This window comes from Sphaerodactylus townsendi, linkage group LG01 (genome assembly GCF_021028975.2).
Source record: "Sphaerodactylus townsendi isolate TG3544 linkage group LG01, MPM_Stown_v2.3, whole genome shotgun sequence".
Classification (NCBI taxonomy): domain Eukaryota; kingdom Metazoa; phylum Chordata; class Lepidosauria; order Squamata; family Sphaerodactylidae; genus Sphaerodactylus; species Sphaerodactylus townsendi.
Genome location: NC_059425.1, coordinates 47932401 through 47956567, shown reverse-complemented (window position 1 = coordinate 47956567; position 24167 = coordinate 47932401). Strand labels below are relative to the sequence as shown.

Below are 24167 nucleotides of genomic sequence, written 5' to 3'. Positions count from 1 at the left end.
TTTTCTAAAGATTCACTTGACGAGGCCTCAATGGGTATTAAATTACTACGGCGGCCAAGCATTTTAATTTAGTATTTGATCTCTTTAGGTTTGGCTGTTATTGTGCTGCTAGGTAAAACTTCTCTTCGTAGGCAAGTTTCCCCTGATGTAGATAGGTATTATTATTCATTTCTAGCACTGGCAATAGACTGAACTACTTTGTCCCTATGCTGCAAGAAGAGGCCTCACAGGATTTCTTCCCTTTACCCACCAGTGTCTAGCCTAGCAACTACTAATTTTACCATTATGATGCAAGTGCACCAACTTCCAATCAGAGGGGCTAGGTTTGAATACAACAGCATTAAGCAGGAATACCTCCTGCTGTAACAATTATCTCATGCTAATATAGCATAACCACGGATTTTCAAACTTGGAACTTTTGGGTCCATTTGCAATTTTGAGAGGGGGAAGTGATTGCTATCTCAGAAACAGGCGGTAGAGCCCAAACACAATATGGCTTCTGTAGGCACTGGAGCCCCCTCTTGGGGAAGAAAGCTTGAAAAGGGAATGGAACCACAAAGGAGATTTTATCAGTCCTAATTCTCCAGTGGACAATCTCTGTATTTGTGTGAGAGCAGACAGTGAAAAGCCCCCCACCCACTTTCAGAAACATTCAGTCATCACCAAGAGAAGTACTAGCAGGCATTATGTTGAGGCATCTGGTATAGTCTTTTCCTCTTTGCATTGTAATAATTTCTGCTGCTCACTATGACAGCCATTTATATACACCCTACTCACAGAACACTGTGTGTTTCAATGTTTACTGCAAAGAATTGTGGGGTGCATTCTCAGTTCAGGCAGGATATAGAAGCTGCTAGGGTCCTACACAAGAAGTGCGCTCTTAAACATGCTAAAATTTTCTAACACTTGAGCATTTCAGGCAATCTGAAATCTACCAGACCATAGTTAGTGAACACAACAACGTTCACCAGGCTTGTGAACTGTAATAATCAGTTGTTAGTGATTTCAGGGGGCTTTCCCCACTGACAGAGTTGTACTGGTTTCTACCTAGGTTCGCCTCAGTGAATCCCCACTGTCACCGAGCTCAACATTGTTTTGTCTCAGTTCCCTCCCCCCCAGAACTGCGACATCCATGTCGCAGTTATGAACTACACTTTTCAGCCAGAACAAGGTCGATACCGCTTTGAAGCTTCGAAGTGGGGAAGCATCGAAACGACACCTCATCCGTTCAACCAATCACAAGCCGCTTTTGTGGCATGCGCAGAACAGGAGTCGTGGTGGGCAGAAAGTGCATGTAACTGTAAACTGTAAAAACTGTAAAAAAAAAAAAAGAACGCTCCCGTTTCCCGCCGTAACACAAGCACCAATCACGATCGAGGAGCGAAACAGGCACCAAGATGATCCCGCCCACTTAGCTCGGTTCCAGGGGGCCAACTCAGTTGCTGTGGGGACAGCCTGGAATCGCCCTCCACTGAAGGGAACCAAGTCAACCTTAGCTCCCTTCTGTAGTGGGGAAAGCCCCCAAGAGTGGTTACTTCATAGTGAGAAGTTGGCACAGGGGAGCCATCACAAATCATTAGAGAACTGCTCAGTGAAATCAGTCACACCTGACCGAAGTATCAGGCAATGAAGGTGCAGATCAACAATGCAATCTAAGTCAGAAAAAAAATGCTTTCCTTTAAATGATGAGGATCACTGGTGACAGAGCCAAAGAATGAAACTGAATAAGGATCCCAATGGACCATTTCCACCCTCCTTTCAATCAACATTTGAAATGCATAACACTTTAAAAGCAGAGATATACAAATTCAAAAGTGCACAGAAACAATATGGGTTAATTGTAATATTTTATTGGAAAACAAATATACAACTTGGAATGGTTTTGAGGCAAGTTGTGCCATAAGCAGATTCTTTGAAAATAAGTGGCTGAACAAAAGAGTTAAAAGCATAGTAACCATAGAAGAAAATGACTTCTGGTACAGGACCAGTAGTACAAAAAAATAGTGTACGAGTACCTGGATAATACACCCGTTTTGCAATAGTGCAAACTTTTAAGTTCCATATTGTTGACTGTCCATAGTCCACACAGAGTTAAGACTACATTTCAACAACATGCTAAGTTTCCTAAAATAACTAATTTTTAACAGGCATAACCTAGATGTTCCCTCATTTAACCAACCCCATCAAGCTGTAGAAGTGCTGAAGGGCTTAAATATCCAGAGTAAGCCACATGCAAACATTTGTTACTTTGATCATTTTCCCAAAATATCAGAATGACAGATAAAGGGGAAAACATGGAGGAATGAGTTTGTTACTATACATGCATATTCTCTTGACAGTAGGGGAAAACCTTTTACAGATAAGTTACAAACAGAGAAAAAGGCAAATAAACAATTTGTACAAGAAATTTAACACATTCTGTACAGTGTCCTCACTTTGCTGTCATCATTTGTACAAACTCTGTAAAAGAAAAAGAGTAAGTTTTATTCAGGAATATCTGCAATTGTTTCCAACAAAAAAGCTATATAACCTGCCTTATTAAGTAATCAGTATTAACAGTCCTGGCAAGACCATCTTCCTAGCCAGTTCCATGGAAATTGTATGCATGCCTACAGTGATTCTGAAGCATTCCATATTGTTTAATGGCAGGTTTTGTGGTTTTATTTTTATTTCCTAGCATTTTTGCTCTTGTTCACCCATATAAAAGTAAAGAAAAAAGCCAATATCAATTTAGAAGAATTGTTGATTGCTGACCATAGCCCCGATACTCTCAGGTGCTCCTAGATTAAAGATTTCTATGATCTACCTGCTGGCAATCAAATAAGACAAATTTTAAATGTTAGGACTTCAGATAATTTTGTTAGTTTTGTTGCTCAATCAAATGTTTTGAACCCAAAAGACTGAAGCTGGCAAGTTTACAATCATGTAGGTGGCCAAACTGCATTGCAAAAGTACTTCTAATTAAGCCAACCACTGACTAAATATGACAGAAAAATAGTCATGAACTGTTAATCTGGAAAGGTAACTGAACCCTTAATACTATTTGCAGAACTATTTGAACACTATTTGCAGAAGTGCTGCAGTTCTGCAACCTAACTAATAAACTTAGGGAGATGTGTGTGTGTGCGTAATTTACCTTCATAGTTTACTTGACCATCACCATCAATATCTGCTTCTCTAATCATCTCATCAACTTCTTCATCTGTTAACTTCTCTCCAAGATTTGTCATCACATGGCGAAGTTCTGCAGCACTAATATAGCCATTACCATCCTGGAATATACATTTAAAGTCATTTTGCTAACAGTGTAAACAGAATTGCTACATTCAGATTTGAACAAGATGCGATACCTCCCATTTCTAATAGTGTACAACAGGGGTCCCCAAACTTTTTGAACAGGGGGCCAGTTCACTGTCCCTCAGACTGTTGGAGGGCCGGACTAAAAAAAAACGATGAACAAATTCCTATGCACAAATGATTATAAAATGTTTGATTTCACCTTTCAGCCTTTCTGTCATGGTCTATTTTTAGAACAGTGACCAAAGTATGTCAAGTACAGGGTGGGCTCCAAATATTGTTGGGGAGGCTGTGGAATACCTTCCCCTGTAAAAAAAAAGCAGAACTTTCCCAATGAAGCATTCCATCTAACCCAGGATTAGGTATCTTCCTGGGTTCTTCCTCCCTAGCAGCCAGCGAGCGATTTACCAGCCTGGCTGATGCCAATGGGAGTGAGGCGGAACAGAAAGCCTGAGAGCAACACATGGAGTAGCCGAGAGGGAAGGGAGGAGCAGGAGTTGCCACGTGTAAGGTTTCCAACTCTGGGTCAGAAAATTCATGGAGATTTGGGGGTGCCATCATGTAATTGCAATCAACAGCCGTTGGGGCCAATTCCTCCTCTCCCTCGAGCCCCCACTGCACATGAATGGAGCCATCGCCACCATGCCTGGCGGGCCGGATGAATGCCTTCAGGGGGCCACATTTGGCCCCCGGGCCGTAGTTTGGGGACCCCTGGTGTACAACAAGGACTATGGCAAGCTACATCAGTTGTACATGCAAAAGACAGCCAAATCAACGGCTACATTTATCAGTAGTGTCAGATGCATTACTTCCACTTCTAAACCTCCTTAGAAAAAGTACTAAAAATTTTGAGTGATCAAGTCACCTTGCATATTATTCCACTATGTTCAAGTTAAATAGGCAGATAACTGTATTAGTTTATTAGAGGTTTAATGTGGTTTTGTTTAGCTGTTAGGTGAAAAGCAAATACTACTTTACATTTCTAGTACTTAATTATGCAACTTTTAGCCAAATGTAAACTATACATAAGTTTCTTATAAAAGCTTTCTAAATCAGATGCAATGTAGGCTCCAGAAATTAATAAGATCGAAATGTACCAGTAGCACAATACCTTAAGACAAGTCAGTGAGCAACTGGTCATTTTAATGCTGGGTTGGTCTTAAGAAAAGATATTTAGTTTTTTTATGTTTGTTCTAATAGACTAGCAAGCATAGCTGTCTGTAACTTGTGTCAGTAATATGATGCATTGGATGGCTAGTTTGTAAAACTAGACAGTTCCCTAGCTGAGTTAAACCTGCAATTATGGGCTCAAGTCTCACGTGGAACTTGAAACCAGATCTAATATTTGTGGCAGCTATGAATGCATGGCCCCATGAAGCACCTCACTATATTAGATTGTTACATTAGATATTCTGTTATCCTAAACTGGTTTTCAATTGCATGCTGCACTGGACCCTATTTATGGCAGACAATGCCACAAGAATATTCTTTATGCAGAACCGGATAGTTATATTTCCAGTTAATTATTGCAGTTATGTGAAAACTTCAGAAATTAAAAGTTTTATAGTGAACAAGCTGCATTTTTTCACAAGATATTTTAAGTTAAAAGAAATATTTTCATAGAGCTACCAAGCAAGACAATGAGTTGGATCCTAAGCAGACCCGTGCACACAATGAGGGAAGCTTTTTTTTTTTTTTTGCAGTTCCTTCCAGCAACCTCTTCAATTCTGCCCAAAACTTTGTTCCTAGGAATATCTCGACAGCAGCATTCCAGGAGGCATTTCGGGCTGCAAAAGGAAGGGGAAAGCAAGAAAACTGTGCTCTGTGGACAGAAATCCTACAGCCAATTATAAATTTTGGTAGGATCCAAGATAGCAGTCATTTTCAGAGTTTGATTATACCATATGTTTTGCAGAAATGTTTCTGGTTTCTTCACCGCAACTTGTAGCCATTTTCTTCCTAGCCACTTTTTGTCATCTTTACTTCGTTTGCACATCACATCTTTCCTCAATGAAGACCCAAAGGAGTTTATATCATCTGCCCTATCCAAGAGTTATTTAATGCATGGATATTCTTACATTAACATAGGCACCCTAGAACAAAACTGTAAATTACATCAGATAAGGTAGTTAAGTACAAAACTTAACTTTCACCTTTAAAGTAGAAGGGTCAATGCTGGCTTTTTAAAAGGGAAACTACAGTCCTCTGTACCTTCTACCCTTAATCGTTAAATTCAACTAGCCTGAGCAACATGAAATGCAGAGTAAATTTAGTTCAAACACACATCCCAGTTAAAATTCTACCAACAGAATGGAGGGCTTCATAGACTCCATGCAACCCTGTGGAACAGGGGAGAAAAGAATGACATAAGCCATGGGTCTCCAATGAAAAGAACGGCTGGATGTAAATTAATTAAATAAACAAATGCCATTCATGGTTTGGTGGCCCAAACCTGTTCTTAAGTAATCCCCCGCAACACACGAACAACTAACAGAATACCTTATCAAATACACGGAATGCTTCTCTAATTTCCTCTTCACTGTCTGTATCCTTCATTTTTCTTGCCATCATTGTCAAAAACTCCGGAAAGTCAATTGTCCCGTTGCCTGTAAAATAGAAGCTGTTAATAAAAATCACTTTGAGTGTTAGCAAATAAACTGCTTAAGTTAAAGCTTACCATCAGCATCTACTTCGTTGATCATGTCCTGCAACTCTGCTTCTGTTGGATTTTGCCCAAGTGACCGCATCACTGTCCCCAGTTCTTTTGTTGTTATAGTACCATCTCCATCCTTATCAAATAGTGAAAAGGCTTCTTTGAATTCTAAAGAACAAAAAGAGAAGTAGCTCAAGTTGAGAATGTTTGCACAAGTTACTTTTGCAACAATATATACACAGCTATTTAAGTTTAGATAATAAAAGCCACTGATATGTACTTTAAGCAGGCTAAACACAGCTCAGAGAAACTGAGGTACAACTAAGACGTTTGATTTTAATACAGTTTGGTGTACCTCTGTCTACATTTCTTACCAACAAAGCCAGAATTAAGTTAACCAGCTTTGGTCTCAGCATCATTTTGCACAAAAAGAAACTTCCAAGAATGTAACAGTCCTCCTGAATGAAACTCAGGCCAGTTTAACATTTTATTCCCAACAGTGGCCAGATGACTACCTTTAGAAAGCCTTCAGCAGGGGGATGAAAGTTAATATCCCCCATTATCTTATTTATTTATTTATTTATTTATTTATTTATTTATTTATTTATTAAATTTACACCCCACCGATCCCAAAGGGCGCACTTCTTTCCAGGGGAAGAACAAGGGGGAACTTCACCCGGGGCACACGCACACTCTATGCCCCTGCCATGGCACTGCCTGCCCCGCCCATGAAACGCCCCCGCCACACACCCGGGGTGTCACACCTCCCCTCCCTATTGGCACTATGCCACTGATACTTTCCCATGTTTCTAATGTAATTTAAGCCAGCGGCAGGTACTATATGATGTAACCATGAACTCTATACGTTAGCTATGCACTAACAAACAGTACCATGTTTCCCCGAAAATAAGACCTACCCCGAAAATAAGCACTAGCATGATTTTTCGGTATTGTTGGAAGATGCCTGAAATATAAGTCCTACTCCAAAAAAAAAGCCCTAGTTACAGAATTCCAGGCACCCACATTGTAGGTCACATGGGGAGGTGCAATTTGGCTCCACTGCAAGGCCACGCCCCCTTGCCAGGCCAGGCACAAGTGCCTTAGACGTCCAGGCTACACACACTAAATTATTAATTTGCATACTTATCAAAGACTCATGGGCATGCTGTTAAAAAAAATCATTTTTATTTTCATATCCTGCCCATCCCAGGAGGGCTCATGGCGGCAACAATATGTTAAACCTACATTACAGTTAAAAACCATAATTTTAAAAATGTTTGCCATAACTTAAAAGATAGCCCAAAGGCAGGACCATGCCTGCTAAAAGACAACCTTTTTAAATGCACAGAGCCAACAGGCCTGTGTGTAGCCTGGGCATCTGAGGTACTTGTGCCTGGCCTGGCAGGGGATATGGCCTCACAGGAGCATGGCAGATAGGCCTTGTTGCCATTTTGCCCTGAACTCTTGTTTCCCTGGAATGCCCTCACTCCCCGGGGTGCAAAAAATAAGACATCCCCCGAAAATAAGCCCTAATGCATCATTTAGAGCAAAAATTAAAATAAGACACTATTTATTTTCAGGGAAACATGGTACTTAGATTTTGCCCCTCTGAAACAAACTGCCAATTTTCAGTAACCCAAAGCTCCAGCCCTGAGGGCAAGGGGAAAGCTTTCCCTTTCTCTTATAACATCCCTGATTTCATACGCCTCCTGCCTTATAAAGTAAAAAAGACTAAACAGGAAAGTACTTCCTAGGGAAGACAAGCTTGATGGTTTGTTGTTCTCTTCTGGATCTTTCCCTGGTTATTGGCATTTGGGTGGATCCAACCACTCTACCGAGAAAAATTTGCAGCCTTCCTCCAACTTGAGGCTGCTCTATCAGTCTGAATAAGACAATATGAACTGAATACTGTGGGCCTCACATATCCATATGATGTATATTATATACTGAGATGTTAGCTCGGATCTGCCAGAGTGTTTCCACAAATGGATTTCTGGAACCAGACAGATCCCTCATGGAATGAAGTACTGTGCCTTACGCCATTCTTGTTATTTAGCCAAGTTACTGAGCCTGTCCTTTTATTTCTTACCGACCGGTCCTTTTATTTCTTGAGGTTCTGCCTTTGGCAAGGAGCTAATACTTTTTTCAAAGTTCAAATGCATTATGGGTTATACCCTATTCTATAACAGCAGGGTGCACTTTATACCAAAATAATGTTCTACCCGTAGGCCAGCAGGGTGGTAGGATACAATGCACATCCATAAGGTTGATGACACTGCAACTCCAAAAAAGGTCAATAAGGCAACATTTCCCCTAATAGGAGTTCCAGTCTGCTCTTATATTTGCCATTCTTGTTCTAACTTTCAGTTTACACCTGGGACAGAAGCTAGCAATGCAGATTTACAGAAAGGTATAGGGTACCTATGAATTATGTTTTATACTGGATACTTCCCAACTGATAACTTTATTTAAGTACTCCTGCCTGGAACTTGTATATTAACAGCATCACTTGCTAGCTAGTGCATACCTCCATCTCAGAAAGTAATAGTTAAGAGATGTGGATTTCTTTAGGAAAGTGTTTCACTTGCTTGAGAAAGAACTACACAGAACTTTTTCACCCAAAGATCCAGTTGCCTTCATTTCCAAAAGTATTTAAAGAAGTCTGTCAGTAGGTTCTGTACTTTTAGCAGTCATTTATATGACTGCATTTATATTTGTTTTGTTAAGAGTTTCTCTTCTAAGTTTCCTCCTATAAGCAGAACCTCTATGCTTAAGGAATGCTTTAGTTTACTTCACAATATTTAACCATGCTGGCTTCCTTTTGAAGTGTGGTATTTTTTCTAACCTACCAAGGTTACTGGGGTTTTTTATCTACAGGTTTTCAAGAGCCTCCAAATGTCATAACTGAAATTTACTATATTTCCCTTTAGTTTTTTTTAGCCTGTATTGAGAAATCCTTCCTCTGAAATTAAACAAAACTACTTTCAAGTCCTACATGTTGCGTTCAACAGTAGTCTGATCATTGTTGTAAAGTCACTTGGAAGTACTTATTTTAACCATCTGTTCCGCTGGCTCTTTCAAAGTCATATTTAAAAATACACTTTAAGATGGCAGACAAGTTTTTGAACTAAAGTACATAACAATGAGCAATGCTTTATTCAGTTAAATTATGTTAACTCTTCTCTCATTTTGTAGTTTACCTTTTCTGTAGACAGACACACAAGAGCACTGCATTTATCTAAATGAGCTCTAGCATGCATGATCTTATGTCATTTAAGTCCAGGAGCTATAATATGTATATTATAGCTTTATGTCATTTAAAGCTATGTCATTCAAGTCAAGGAGCTATAATATGTAGCGGATTTGGTTACAACTGACTAATCCAGCTGCCCTTTGGAATCTTCTTTTGACTGCCTTGATGGAGAAAAGAAATAATCTAATTGATGCAGCAGGGTTTGGGTCAAGGAGAAAATGACAACAGTATATTATTTAACCCAGTATTTCTTCTCAGTTATTAGAATCCACATGATCACAAATGTTATGTAAAACATGACTCAAAGATCTGACATACAGCAGCATCGCCGCTGTGTAGTTTATTCCTTCCGTTAGACTATATATCCAGGGATAACTATAGCCACTTGATTATCACGAGAAGTCATATACTATATATTTTCTAACAGCAGACATTTTTATTCTAGAACTTTCCCCAGCCTTGGCAGGTTGCCAGGTTATACAGTTAATATACAAAAGAGAAGAAGAAGAGAAGAATTTTGGATTTACACCCCTTACCCTTTCTCTCCAGTAAGGAGCCTCAAAGGGGCTTACAAACTCCTTTTCCTTTCTATCCCCACAACAAATACGTTGTGAGGTAGGTGGGGTTGAGGGAGTTCTGAACAAACTGTGACTAGCCCAAGGTCACTCAACAGGAATGTAGGGACAGAGAAACAAATCTGGTTCAACAGACAAGACTCTGCCCTCATGTGGAGGTGTAGGGAATCAAACCCCGTTCTCCAAATTAGAGTACACCTGCTCTTACCACTATACCACGCTGGTTCTCAGAGGCATTGAAATGAAGCTTAGAGAATTGTTGTTTCTAGTCTGGTTTCTAGTTTCGCAATATTCCATCTTCATATGCATATTGTAGACAAATAATTGTTCACATGAATGAAATCTTGTTACATGAATATATTTTTATGCACTAAACTTGATCTTTGTTACTTTTTCTAAAGGCGCTGTACCACTCCTGTCTAAAATATTTAAACTTCTTTAGCAGTACAAGTGTGTGAAGCAAAACTATCCTCTTCTGACTTCAGAATCACGACTACATAAAGCTTAGAGCAAGGTCAGTCCTAGAACCTGCAAGAAGTCCCTTTGATCATATGCAGCATGTATATTTCAATGAACCAATTCTCTGAAAAGATCTCATACTTTAAATGTCATGCAATATTATTAGGGCATAAGAGAGTTATTTATAAGTATAGCCTCCTTCCCTTTAAAAAGTTCCTACTCTCAAATGTTTTCCTTCCACCCAAAATAAGGAAAACAGAAGAATGAAAAGGTTTCCCTAAATCATCTCTAATCTATTCAGAATATGCTACTTTTCGTTGCTTCCCAGGATTAATATGCACTTCATCTGTAATCAATATTCTGTAATTGCAGAATTGGGGAATGAGTAAAAGGAGCCAACTATAAAGACTGACTTCACACAGTGCTTTAATTCCTTCCATCCAACAACACCTTCTGGTGTCTTTGACGAAGGAAATGGGCAAATTCAGATTGTCTAGTGGGTATACTGGACTGAACCCATCATTTAATTAATTCATTTATATGCCCCTTTCTCCCACAATGGGGACCTCAAAGCAGCTTACATCATTCCTCTCTCCTCCATTTTATCCTCACAATGCTTTGAGGTAGGTTAGGCTGAGATAGCATGACTGACCCAAGGTCACCCAGCTTCCATGGCACAAATGAGGATATAGACCAGGTCTCCCAGATACCAGTCCACCACTCTTAACCACTACACTAAACTAGCCCCCATTTCACCTCAGGTAAAACAAATTCTAGTGCTGTCCTTGAATCTTGACTGACATATGAGGTCTGGTCAATAATCAGTACCCTGGGACCAATACTACTGGAATAGTTCAACTTTGTATCAAAAGAGGAAAAAAGAAACATCCCTCTACTTTAGCGGTGAACTAGAGATCAATTAACATCTCTAGCTGCTTATGTATTCAAAGGCAAATTTAGTGTAAGTTGTGCTGGAATTCACTTTCAGCCTGAAAGGGGCAGAATTGTTTTTAAGACAATTACAGCCCAATCCGGGGGGAAGGGGGTTCTGCCTTTGGAGGCAGTGTGCGGTGACACTGGTAGTTGCCCTCTCTGGGGCTCTCATCCCAGCAGTGGGTGGCAGTAACCATCGTCTTCCACAGTGGCCAGACGCAGCACAGAGCACCACATCAACACTCCTGCGTCCCCACCATTTCCACTGTTGTAGTGGGAGTTTTCTAGAGGTATGGCTGGGGGAGGAGCCAACATCAGCCAGCTTCTACCGAGCCTCTGCCTGCCGGAACACTAGCACCCGGGGCTGGGACGTACACCACCCAAATCCCTAGAGGTCAACTGAGGACTTTTCAGTGGCAGGGAGGTTTTTGTTTTGTTTTTTGCCTCTGTGCTGCCAAGAAGTCTCTCGGAAGAAGCGGGGTGGCACCATGTCCTGCTGCTGGGGGCTCTGGATTGGGCTGCCCATCTTATTGTCAGCCTTAAGTACTATAATGTCTCTCACAAAGACTACTTCAGTGCCTCCACAACAATAAATGTTTGCCCCCCAGGACAACTGGAAGACTCACAGAAGCTCCCCATACTTTTCTGCATAACTGTTTACTGTTTTTACATGTAGATTTTTCATAGGGCAGTCTTACTATTGCCACAACATTTATCACACAAAGATAAAATATCACACAATCAGTGTTGAATGGGACTAGTATGGTTACAAAGTATTTTTCTGCTGGAAAGATCCCCATAGTCAATATCAATACTCTTGATATTCCTTAGTGAATATTACGTTCTTACACATTATATAAATAACATTTTATATAAGGAATAATAACTTTCCATTGGTAATATTTTCTACTCATTTGCCACTGGATTAATTTAAAGGTTTGATCCGTGGAATCTTTAGCTTGCTTCTCAAAAAATGCAGGCCCTTAACTGTTGAGCTCCCTTTCATTGATATATCAATCACTCTTTAATTAAAGACACCTAACAGTATACTCAGTTTGAGGACACTTAAGACTTTCCGGGACACAGCTGGTAAAAGAATTCATAAGCAGCTAATGTAGCTAATATAGTGAAACCTAAAGCTTGTACATATTCAGTGAATACCATAGAAAGCCAACATTCATCATAACAGGGCTTTGAATATGTTTATTTCTGAAAGTTAGAATAGTAGCTATTTCCACTTCCTTGACATTAGAATGTCGTTTTTGATTTAATACAACCAATATGACAACTATGATAAAAAATTAAGCCAGCATACTGTGTAAAATTCATGAGGATTTGGAGTATTTCAGTTAAGTTACCAACCTGTTCCTGCTCATGACAAGCTCTCATAAGAAACTAATGAGAGAAGTACAATTTTTAATACAATAATTTCCGTTTAGATTCTATACTGTGCTATGGGTGACAAGCACAAAATCTTATCACATATTTGAAGAGTGTATATGGCTCCAAATGTTTGAACTGGCCAGCAACATCAAGATGATTTTCCAGGAAAAAAAACCCTTCTAATATTTTCATTATTTACTACCTCCAAATTACACAACGATTTTATTATAACACAGAAAAAACAAACATTACATAATAAATGCTCAATGATCACACAGTAAGCAGAATTGTTAAAATTGTAATGGGAAGTCTATTACTGTTCAATCTTAGTTTCATTACTGCATTACTAAAACAACATTGTAGTCAAGTATGAACCCAAAGTGTTCTAATTCCTTAAATGAAGCAATTACATCAATTACATGCCAAGATAATCTTGGGTAAGTCTATAATCTTACCTGCGATCTGTTCCTCGGTCAGTTGATCAGCCTACAAAATATCAAAATAGACAAATTAGTACCTTGGAAATAAGCATCAAGAGTTGCTGGCTCCAAAAAAAGACTGCCATGTAATTCTAGATTGTCTACAATAATTTGCAATGTACATAAATCAAGTCTTGTCCTCAGACTCATAATCTTAAGGAAAAGCACAGAAGAAAAAGCTAAGGACAGATAATGCTAGAAATCTGAGGTGAGTTCTAACAGATATTTAAATTTGGGCAAGAACAAGCTGATCTTTCCAAGTGGTGGCTTTTTGGAAAGGAATGCAAATGCAAGTTCCCAACAGCTTTTAAGCCTCTTGAAAGGCAGAAAGACTTTCCTTGCAAAAAGGCTGTTTTACTTGAAAGCTCTACTGCCAGAGCAAGTTCTGTGCAGTGGAAGGTGCTCTGTCCTAAAGTTAAGAGAGCCATGATGATCTTTTCTTACCAGCTTCTGATGAACAGCCATCTCCTTACATTCATTAACCAGTAAAGTGGAGTCTCATAACCAGTTCATTCAATTGAATATTATACTGGTGCTATCATTAGTAAGTAAATTAATGAAAAGAAAAGCATTAATCTGGATTATTTAAGCGGTTTACTGTTACAAGTTACAGAAAAGCATCACTAGTGGATCATGACGGGGAAAGGCTAGGTAGAAATTTTGTACAATACACGAATAATAGCAGAATTCTGCTCAACTTGTTTCAGGAGATCAAGTTATTGCAAATGGAATATTCCAAAATATGTCATTAAACTATTAGACTAAAAAAGCTGAACCTTGGATAGCTACCATTGATGTTTAAACCATCTGAACATAACACCATAACGTTGCATGCACTGCTTGACAAGACAATAGTGCAGGGTAATCCCTAACACACCTTTCTTAGCTATGAAGTTACAAACATTTTAATATTACAGAACAAAAAAATGTTTTTACCCTGAAAAAAATCCACATTTTCACTAGGCAAAGCTTCCTTGTTTAACAGAGATAATCATCTGAACTTATTGATAGATAATGGTGACTGAATCTTTAAAAAGCATCATGCAATTCCTTGAATTCAGAGTCTTTTCTGTTTTTCAGTAAATACAGGCAGTTTGTTGCATGGGATTTGTGCAACAGACAAGCTTCTATATTTATAAAATATAATTAGAAACAACTTCTTTTAGTAGGTGGTGGCACAAATCAACAGAATTACTCCTATTACACAAGATTACACTTTAAATCCTACACAATGTCCTCTGTGTGTCCTCACTTGTATCTTCTTTTCGAGTGAAAATTTTTGAATGGTGAAATATCTGAATGACTAATGTTGGAAATTAGAGCCTAATAAGACGGGAATCCAAAAGACTTGTGTGGGAGGGGAAATCCCATCTCCCTTGTGGGCCCACACTTCTTCACCCTCACTCTCCAACTGCCACTTTTTGGCATTCTCTCCATCTAGTCTATAATGCTGACTGATCTCATGTGATGTCAGTTGATTTTTAAAGTTGTGATCACTTCTGCTGGCAGGAGGGGGGGATTCATATGTAAACAAGTTCTCCAAGGATGTGGACATCTCCCCTCTGGTTCGAGTGTGTGGGTTTTTTGATCCACATCCTGTGCTGAATTTCTCATATTATATAGTACAAATATTATACATCTTCAAAATGCATCACTGTTAAAACATAGGCAACTGATTCACCAGGTATGTTTGATAGAAAAATGCAGGGCTAATGAGTGTTCCATAATCCTTCCAGGAAATAGAATGCGAAGACTTAAAGAGACTGGTGAAAAGAGCTTTAACTCTAAAACGTTTCCAAAAAACATCACAGAATGCTAGTCAGAGGAGTTAGATCATTAAAATGTACATTCATTATTAAATTCTGCAGTGCCTTATTATTTTAAACAGTACCACATTTTGGGACACAAGTTCACTGAACAAGTCTCCACAGACAACCATCTACGGATTGGTCACCGAACAGCCTATTGAAAATGACATGCCCAAGCATGAAATGTTTGCTTAAATTATGTCAGTATCAGAAGCTAGTTATGTATAGAGCTACATCATTTCAACATCATTACTTAAACCACTTAAAACACATGCTAACATTCTTTCAAAGATTTCATTTTACCACATTTCACTTAGTGTATACCAGTGGTGGCGAACCTTTGGCACTCCAGATGTTATGGACTACAATTCCCATCAGCCCCTTCCAGCATGGTCAATTGTGGCGTGATAAGGCTCAATTCATAACATCTAGAATGCAAAACTCCTTCCCTACTAACTAATCAACAAGTAATGTGCGAATACTAAAGTGATCGCCCCTTTCAGGACAACCTAGAAGCTATAAGTTCTCGTTTTGTGTAGAACCATTAAAGAATCCATCATGAGTATGCAGCAATGCTTTAACAGCTGTTTTCAATATACTCTTGAGGTTCTAAGGTATCAGTTGTTCCAGGGTATCAGTTGTTCTTTCATAAAGGCAGACAAGCTATTATCAAGTTCAACTATGGAAATCAGAGCACTGGGAACTCTTTGACCAGTTCTAGGTTTAGATGAAACAATAAGCGGGTCTGAAATGGGCCTGAACAGGACCCTAAAATAATGGTCTTCAACCCATGGGTCAGAATCTTAGGTGGGTTCTAGAATCTCATTTGCTATATTGAGATCCTCAAGAGCCACAATTTTTGTTAACTTCTAAGAGGACTTTTTTGCATGGATAGAAACCAGAGTACTACCCCTCCTCTTTACATGCGCCTAAAGGACCAGCAGGGAAGGAATGTCACTCAATGCTCTATCTTACAGCTGTTCCTCGCCATGGTATGTCTTCTGGTTCACAGCCTGTTTTCCCCATCCTTGACTTTTATCTGCTCTTCCGATCCCTCGTCTTCACTAATGAAGACATAACACTGCCTTCCCCTCTTCCTACCTTGTAACTAGAGTCTCATGACTTTTGTCATATACCTCCAACTCAAAAAGTTTTATGTTGGGCAAGTGCTGGGTCTGAAAAGTCTGCATTTCACTATTCCAAAATACATCTCAGTTCATTAATAGAGGTGTGCATTCACCAAAGCCAAATCTTATTAAAATTTGGGGGGAGGGTCCATCCCCCAAAATGGCAGAAATAGGGGAGTCAAAAAGCATTTTCTGGGCCACTTTGGTCCTTTTGTCATTAACAAAAATGGAGGGAAACCCCCTCTCCTCATTTATCTGCTGACCACTGCCACTGCAATCCACATGGGCTCAGAAGCTGCACAAAGCTAAACTGGGCTCAGCCTGGCCTAGCATTCAGTTTTGCATCACTGCCTCCAAAGTGCACATGGGAATCAAGCCCAGTGTTAAGCTTTGCACTGCCTGCTGCCTCCGAGACCCACATGGACTTCAAACACAGCTTGGAATTTTTTGGAATCAGGTTTAATAGACCTGAAAATTTTTGGAAAATCCTTTAAAAATCCAGGGGGTGGGGGGAATTCATACCAGTCTAGGAGTTCAGCCCCCGCTAGTTTCCAGGTCTTGTGAATGCCCCAAATCCCACCCTGCCCCAAACAGAACCCAGCCCTATACATTACAACATGCAAGGATTCTGCTAAAGGTGAAATGGGGATTCCCCAGTTTATATGATTTGATTTAATACTGATGATGCAAAGAGAGTGGGCATAAAAGACCATCCGTGCTGTAGTAAATAACAAAATAAGACGGCAGGACCAGTTTAAGTACACATGGGGCTGAAATGACCATTCTGCTGCAGCTGGAGGTGGGAATTGTAGGAAGGTAACAGCAAACCTGAATTATCTTGGCTGATCTTTTCTCTTTCGTGCTATAGGTACTTAAGTGTGGGTAAGGTTGGGGTACAGGATCAGGCCCGATGCACTAAGGTTATTGTGTCTTTAGATGGTGTTCAACTTAAATTTGCTTAAACTATACTTTCTTTTTCTAAGTGCTTTTGAATCCCACTATGGAGACAAGCAGGTTAAAATACACTAAACATAAATACACATGTCCCCAAGTGATAATTTCATCCAACTATAAATATGGCATTTGCTCCTTTACTAAATTGAGGCATGGAGAACAGTCAAAGCTGCATTGGGTCCCCACTGGAAAGAAAGGTGGGATATAAATAAGGCAAATTTTAAAAAATGAAATTGCCAAAGGCTGTCCATCAGAGCTACTACCTAGGATCTGAGACAACGTTGAGTATCAGTTCATATTTTAATATACATCCTTATCCCTAATTAAATTTCATTCTCTTAACAATGCAACATGAAGGCTACCTTCCTGATATTTTATCTTGGATACATTCAGGTCATAAGAATGATCTTGGAACAGTTCAACATATCTAAATGGCCCCTTTACTGTAGAAAAAAAATAAAATTGGACAGTTTTAAAAAGTATCAAACTTAGAATCTAACATAAAAGCAAAAAACAAGGTAAAGTGATAAGCTGAGTTTTTAAAACCGTAACACTGTCCTTCACAAGTTAATAGTGCGTGTCAGACACATTAGCCCTCCTTTACTACTTTTCTTAACACACTTCAGTCAAGTATTCCCCTACAATTTCGGTGGTTAAAACAGAAATAAACACACACACAATTAAATACATCGCACAAGGGTCTAGATCCATTGTAAGATCACACTGTTCTAGCAGGGTATTTTAAGTTGCTACGTACACCTTTTGCAGACTGTCCTAATATTCTTTTTCAGTGGACAATTCATATTACATAAGCAAACTTTAAGCTAGGCCTTCAACAACATAGTTTCTAAGCTTCCACAACTTGTGACATATAAAATAAAACTCAGACCAATCACCTATCATCAGTCTTAATAAGCCATTTGCCAGGAACTGGATAACAGAAAAGTTAGGAGGTACCCAGCAAGCAACAAACAATACATAGGTAGCACAGTTGCTTCAAATTAGGTCACAAGTTCTCCAAGTTAACTGGAGAAATCTATTGCTACCAAGATATCTGATTTAGAAATGAAACCCTGTCTTTCAGTCTGCACAGATTGGTATCTATACTTGATATAACATAAAAAAACATTTCACTCCTTAGAACAGAACTACAAAATCCATCACAATGACAAACTGCTACATACAAGTTTGTGAGACTTAATGGTTCCATGCAAACACTTTAGAACAGGCAAGCACAATTTGCAAGACATCACACAAGTACAATCCACCAGTCATGTATTTTGGCCTGCCTGGTGTTTTACAATCATCCTGGTTTTGTTGTCAGTTCAGGGCTGTATAGATAATCAGACATTTTATGATAGGTGAACTGAATCAGGATTGGTAAACGGCAAAAGGAAGCAATTCGCTACTAGGCGTAGTGGTGGCGAACCTATGGCACTCCAGATGTTCATGGACTACAAGTCCCGCAGCCCTACCGAAGCATGTCCAATTGGCCCGTGCTGGCGGGAACTGGTGAAAGTAGTATACATGGTTTATCTGGAAATTACCATAAGGACCACCACCATGGAACTAGGGCATCATAAAGATCAAGGTTATTCACTGAAGCTATACTGCTACAATTAAGTTTTAAACCCAGATCCTCACACTAACTGTGAAATCAAAACAGGAAATTAATATATGAGCAGAGGGAAGAAAGGATTACACACAAAAAAGGGGAGATCAGCTTAGATCTACAATACTGAATGCACTTAATCTATGATGCATACTGTCACCTCCTGCTAGGCCTGTGCATGACTTCCTGCCATGCACATTATAGGCAACTGGGGAATTGGCAGGGGTGGGGGAGCTGAAGGAGACTTTACAATGTCACCCTTTCTACCTGAAATTCCATGACTACCTAGTGCTGTCATGGGTTCACGCAGATACCCTTGCAGAAAGGATCCCTTAACCACTGGCTAAGGATGATTCTGTAGGAAATATGCCAGAGAAAGCTCCAGGTACCCAGACATCTATGAACTTGCACGTTATTCCCATTAAGGGCCGTTATTGTGTAGAACTGGAGCGGCAAGACTGAAACCATCATTTAGATTAGTCTTCCTGGGCACTGCAGTTGCTGTTTCTCTTCCCTCCAAGCCTTTTCCCAACAAAAATTCATTCTACATGGAGTATGCTGAGGCTTTAAGAAGCATGAATAGAAGTATTCAATGGATATATGTGGACTGGTGGGAGGTTCACTCCTCACTCAACTTATTGAGCAAAAGAAAATTGATAAGCAGAACTTCTTTGTTGGGAGGTTGAGTGAATGGGTCTCTTTATGTGAGGTTTTTTAATTTCCCCCCATGGGTTTGGTGAGTTGCAAGCTATTCATTGGTTGAGCCATGTTCTACACGTGATCAGACATTCTTCCCATGGTCCATAGCTCACTATGGTCAAATTAAGTCCTTTAAAGTAGTAACGACGAAACCGAAGAAATAGTATTGCCATGTTCATATGCTACTAATACAAAAATATACTACTGAGAAAGTCTGTGCATCTTAATAAGGATTGATACTAAAGCAGTGTCAACATAGTACAGGACTAGCTTTGAATATGACAGGACTTGATAAAACCAGACAGTAGGTCACCATGGCACCTAAAAATTTCATTTAGTGTCTCTTGGCTATCCTCAGCAGTACAAAGCTCACTTCCCATTTCACATCAGAATATGTCTTACTGGGTGGCATAAAATTCATGTGTCTCAAGTTCTTGCCATTACTTATTTATTTATTTATATATTGGATTTTAAACCGCTACTTATTTAAATGTTTTTTTCAAACAGCACACACCAATTATCAGAAGCTTTTGCACCGCAAATAAGTGCAAGAATCTGAATATACTACCCAATGGGCTTGCTCCTTGCTGATTTTCCACACTACATACCTATTGATGTGTTACCTTTAAACCATTCCATGGTGGTAGATAAATTCATTTTTTAACTAGCTATTTTCTACACTGGCTCCACTGTTCAACTAAATGGCAGTTTTTAAAGCAACGATGAAATTATGAGTAACTGGATTTAGATTAAGGGTTGGAGATTAGTTTTTTGTTTTGATGACAACTGAAGTTATTCAATATTTATTTATAGTACAACATTTTTTGCCAAAGTTTAACAAAAATATGAGAAATTGAGGGGGTTGGGATTAGGTTTGGTACAAAGCATGTTTGAAAAATATGGTCATTAAAATACAAAATTCTGAAGACTGAAAAATTAGTCTTGCTCCTAAATTTCTAGGTGAACTTCTAAAAGTAAAGGAAATTTGTCAAAAAATAGTATATGAAGACATAAAATAACAAGTTATAAATGGAAGAAAAGAACAAAATGTATATAAATCACATACATTCCAGAAAATTGAAGTTTATTTTATGAAGGAATGTACCTCTAAAGTGTTGTATAGAATGCCCGAGAGAATTAATAATTAAAAAAGGATATTCATCAAAAGTGTATATGGCCGTGGTGGCGAACCTTTGGCACTCCAGATGTTATGGACTACAATTCCCATCAGCCCCTGCCAACTGGCCATGCTGGCAGGGGCTGATGGGAATTGTAGTCCATAACATCTGGAGTACCAAAGGTTTGCCACCACCGGTATATGGTGTGAAAATGGCAAATGGAAATCAAGAATGTTCCAGGTAAAATATAAATTAAATTAATATTCAAAATTGGAAGTCTCAGAGACTGCTCTCTTAGAAAGCTTGACAGCCAGAAACAGTATTTGTTCATCAACTGAAACTTTCTTAAAATATCCAATATTTCAACAGTTCAAAAGCAGTTATGAGTTTGACTTAACTGCCAAGGTATCAATGAACCACTGAGGTCTTACTAATAATGGTTCTAAATTCTCCTATGCCGTTTTTGCTATCTGTCAGCAAGTATTCACTTTTTGCCATTGGTAAAGAACCACAGCTGGCCTTAGGTGGACTGTAATCTGCAACTATTCACCCAAACACCAAGGACTTCTACCTTTCCAGGTCAAACAATTATGTGATTCTGCTCAATGGCAGAGATTTCTATCTCCCTAGGGCAGAAAGTGGCCATCTCCAGGTTTAATGGCTCATCCCCAAAGATTACTGAGGTCTACAAACTAAGGATCACCTTTGATAAGCAAGTCCAGTGACTAGTGAAATAACTTTAGACAGGGAAAGAGAATAAAAGGTAAATTTTTAACAACCCCATAACAAGCCTTCATTATACTTACGCTCTCAGTCAGGATATTATGAAAAAGAGAATCACCCTGGCACTAGAAACAGGTACACCTTGAAGGAAGGCTTTTAGTTCACAGTGAGACGGGGAGTCCAAACAAGGGTCCTGTTTGTATGGCAACATTATAATGAATCAAGGCTTCTGGAAGATGAAGCCCTGATTTGCAGTCCACTCCTTCACAGGTAGTACAACTCTGCATCAGTCTTATAACCAAACTCAGATTAGAAGGGATATCGAGTGTCCCATTCTTGCCCAGCCCCAGTATTTCTTCACCATGTCTTGAGGATCCCATTTCAACATGCTCCTTCCTAAACATGGGCATAAAGCTTCTCCTTTCAAGAACTATTAAGTGAAAAAAACCATTATACAGCTAGAGGATTCTTTGCAATTGGGAAACAGAAGGTACCACCAATAAAAGAAAAATGCATCCTTGTACCTGGAGTGTTGAATCCTAAAGAAAGAGCTGCAGTGACCCTGCATTATGCTACCAAAGCTTAGGGATACCCCTACCACCGCCAGTTGTCTCCATAAAGCACCTTTGTTGAAGGACGTCATGACAACATGTTAAAAACATCCCTTCTAAGCAGGCCAGATTCATAAAACTCCTTGGTGGGGAAGTTCTACCTCTTACAGAACCTGTTTTCTCCTCTCTCAGCCTTATACTTCCTTAAAAGAACTTTACACTCAATGAAGCCGCATGTTTCAGGAAAACTTTACAGAGATGATCACAAATGATTTCATCATTCATGTAACTGGCATCCCAACCTAGAAGCCTTCTCAGCAGTCCTTGGAATGCCAAGAGCAGCTCCTGCATAAACTGCCCCACCTCTCTCACACACTTCTCCCCCCGCCCCCCAACCCCAATACGAACACTGAAGGTGAAGCTTGAGAATCTGGTGCATTTTGAGAATCTCATTTGTCCGCCGATCCTTTTCCACCCCAAATCTGCTACATCTCCCCTTTTCAATCAGTGGAGACCAACCTACTCGTCAACACTGAACAGGTATTCATTTGCGGAAGAGGCGGCGCCCAGCACCACCCGCCGTTGCCTATGTACTCTTGATAGTTTCTGGAACAAGAGATTTTCCACCCCATCGCTTTATGCGCCAAGGAAGCCGAGCCCTCGGGATTCTGACAACTCCCATGTAGAACACGAACGCTGCAGTGGAAGGGGCGGGGGAGGCGGCAACTCGGTTGCTATAGCAACGCTGCCTCCCCCATACACAATCCCGACGGCCTTCGGAATGCCCCCGACAAGGAAACCGTTACCAGCCCTCCCTCGCACAGAAAAAGATCCTGGGTCGGCGAGGACAACCGTTAGCGTCAGTTTGAATTCTGCCACAGAAACCTGACGCGCGCGCGCCGCCGATCTCCCACGCACCGTTCCCACCTGCTCTCAAGCCACCTCCCGTAGTGAGGTGCTCTCCCCCGGCCCCCATTAACACCACAAACGCCAAATCCGCGCGGTTCACCACCTCTCCAGACAGACAAGAAACACCAATAGACCAACCCCGCCCCCCAAGCCATAATTTGCTAACCATAGCGGCTTGTGCCGAGCCTGGCGGCAGTAACTGTAGCTAACGAGCAAGACAGGTGCAGCCTGGTGGGCACAAAAAGCAGGAACGGCGCGCCGTCGGCCACTCTTCTCCTGCTTCCGAACCGTTCAACGCCTCGCCTCACACTGAGCTCAACGCGCCTCCCGGCAGCGCCTCATAAACCACCTCACCGCCCTTCCGAATCCCTCCGCCATCTCCCCTCCCCCTCTCCAATAGCCGAGACAGAGAGCGCGAGGAAAACGAGATCCGGTTCCCTCCCCTCGGTTAATCAACCAACCGTTTTGACGCTCCTGTATATCCCCCGCCTTGAATTTCGTTTATATTCTCCCAAAGTGCTAGCGGGAGAAGAAGCCTTAAAAGCCGGCTGAAAGAAAAGGAAGAAAAAACATTTAAAACTCATAATTTGAAAAATGTCGAAACCATTATTTTTGCTTCGAAAAGAACTGTTTCGTTTAGCGGAAGAAGACTGAGAAAGAGCGACGTGTGAGTGAAGGGACAACTAACGGACTCCGCTGATTGGTGGCTTCCTACCTGCAATGCGTCACTTGGGCATGCACAGTCTGAGTTGGGAGTGGTGCGCCCCCTGCCGAGAAGTCCGGGAGCCGAGCTGTGTGCCGAAGCGTTGTAGGAGTCGGAAGAGGCTGGTGTGCACGCAGTAGCTGCGCGTTGGGGACGTTACTTTGCTGTAATCTTTTGGGCTCCTGCACAGCGTTTTTAAAACGAGTTCATTTATAACGTTTGCAACTCGTTATAAATATGCTGTGTGGAAAGGGAAAACGAGTACATTTATAAGGATTGTAACTCCTTATAAATATGCTGTGAAGATTCCACTTTGACTGCTATTATGGATGATGAAGATGAAAGGAAAACCTACTTGGCACGAGTGGGGGGGGGGGGGATAAGCTAGCACAAAAACAGGGAGCCTGATAAGCATCTTGAAGGCAAACTTGGATTTAAGCATCAAGGGAGAAATTGTGCAATTCCTTTAGTGAATTAGCGTTTGAAAGCTAGCAAAACGGGGGATGTTGGGATTTGGCAAGGCACCACAGATCCTCTTTACTGACAATGGCTCTGAATATTCAACTTGTGACTTTCAGAGATATTTGGAGAGTGAAGGAAAAGTAAATGCCAGATCTGTGAAATACACCCACCCTCAATGGATTGGGAGAGAGGTTCAGTAGAACTATCCTTGAGATTGCATGATGTTTGTCGCTGCAAGCAGAGTTACCAGACCCCCACGTACTTGTATAATCGCAGTTTATGCAAAACCACAGGCAAAAGTCCATTTGAATTGTGGAACAACTAATTACCAGGTTTTAAACATTTAAAGGGTTGTTTTGGGAGCAAAAGCTTACAAAGAGGAAAGCTAGATCCTAAAGCAAAGCTTGGAATACTGGTTGGACATAACCAACATTCAAAAGGGTATTGCATATTGAACCCTGAAACTTGT

At 40.3% G+C, this 24167-nt stretch overlaps 1 protein-coding gene across 1 annotated transcript; it reads right to left on the bottom strand.

Moving 5' to 3' along the window:
- Positions 1–1830: 1830 nt before the first annotated feature.
- Positions 1831–22866, bottom strand: CALM2 (calmodulin 2). The gene is made up of 6 exons (XM_048482595.1): positions 22700–22866; positions 13009–13039; positions 5975–6118; positions 5797–5903; positions 3137–3272; positions 1831–2460 (listed from the first exon to the last, which is right to left on the bottom strand). The coding sequence occupies exons 1-6, from the start codon at positions 22700–22702 to the stop codon at positions 2432–2434; spliced, it is 450 nt and encodes a 149-aa protein (XP_048338552.1). The 5' UTR covers positions 22703–22866; the 3' UTR covers positions 1831–2431.
- Positions 22867–24167: the final 1301 nt, after the last annotated feature.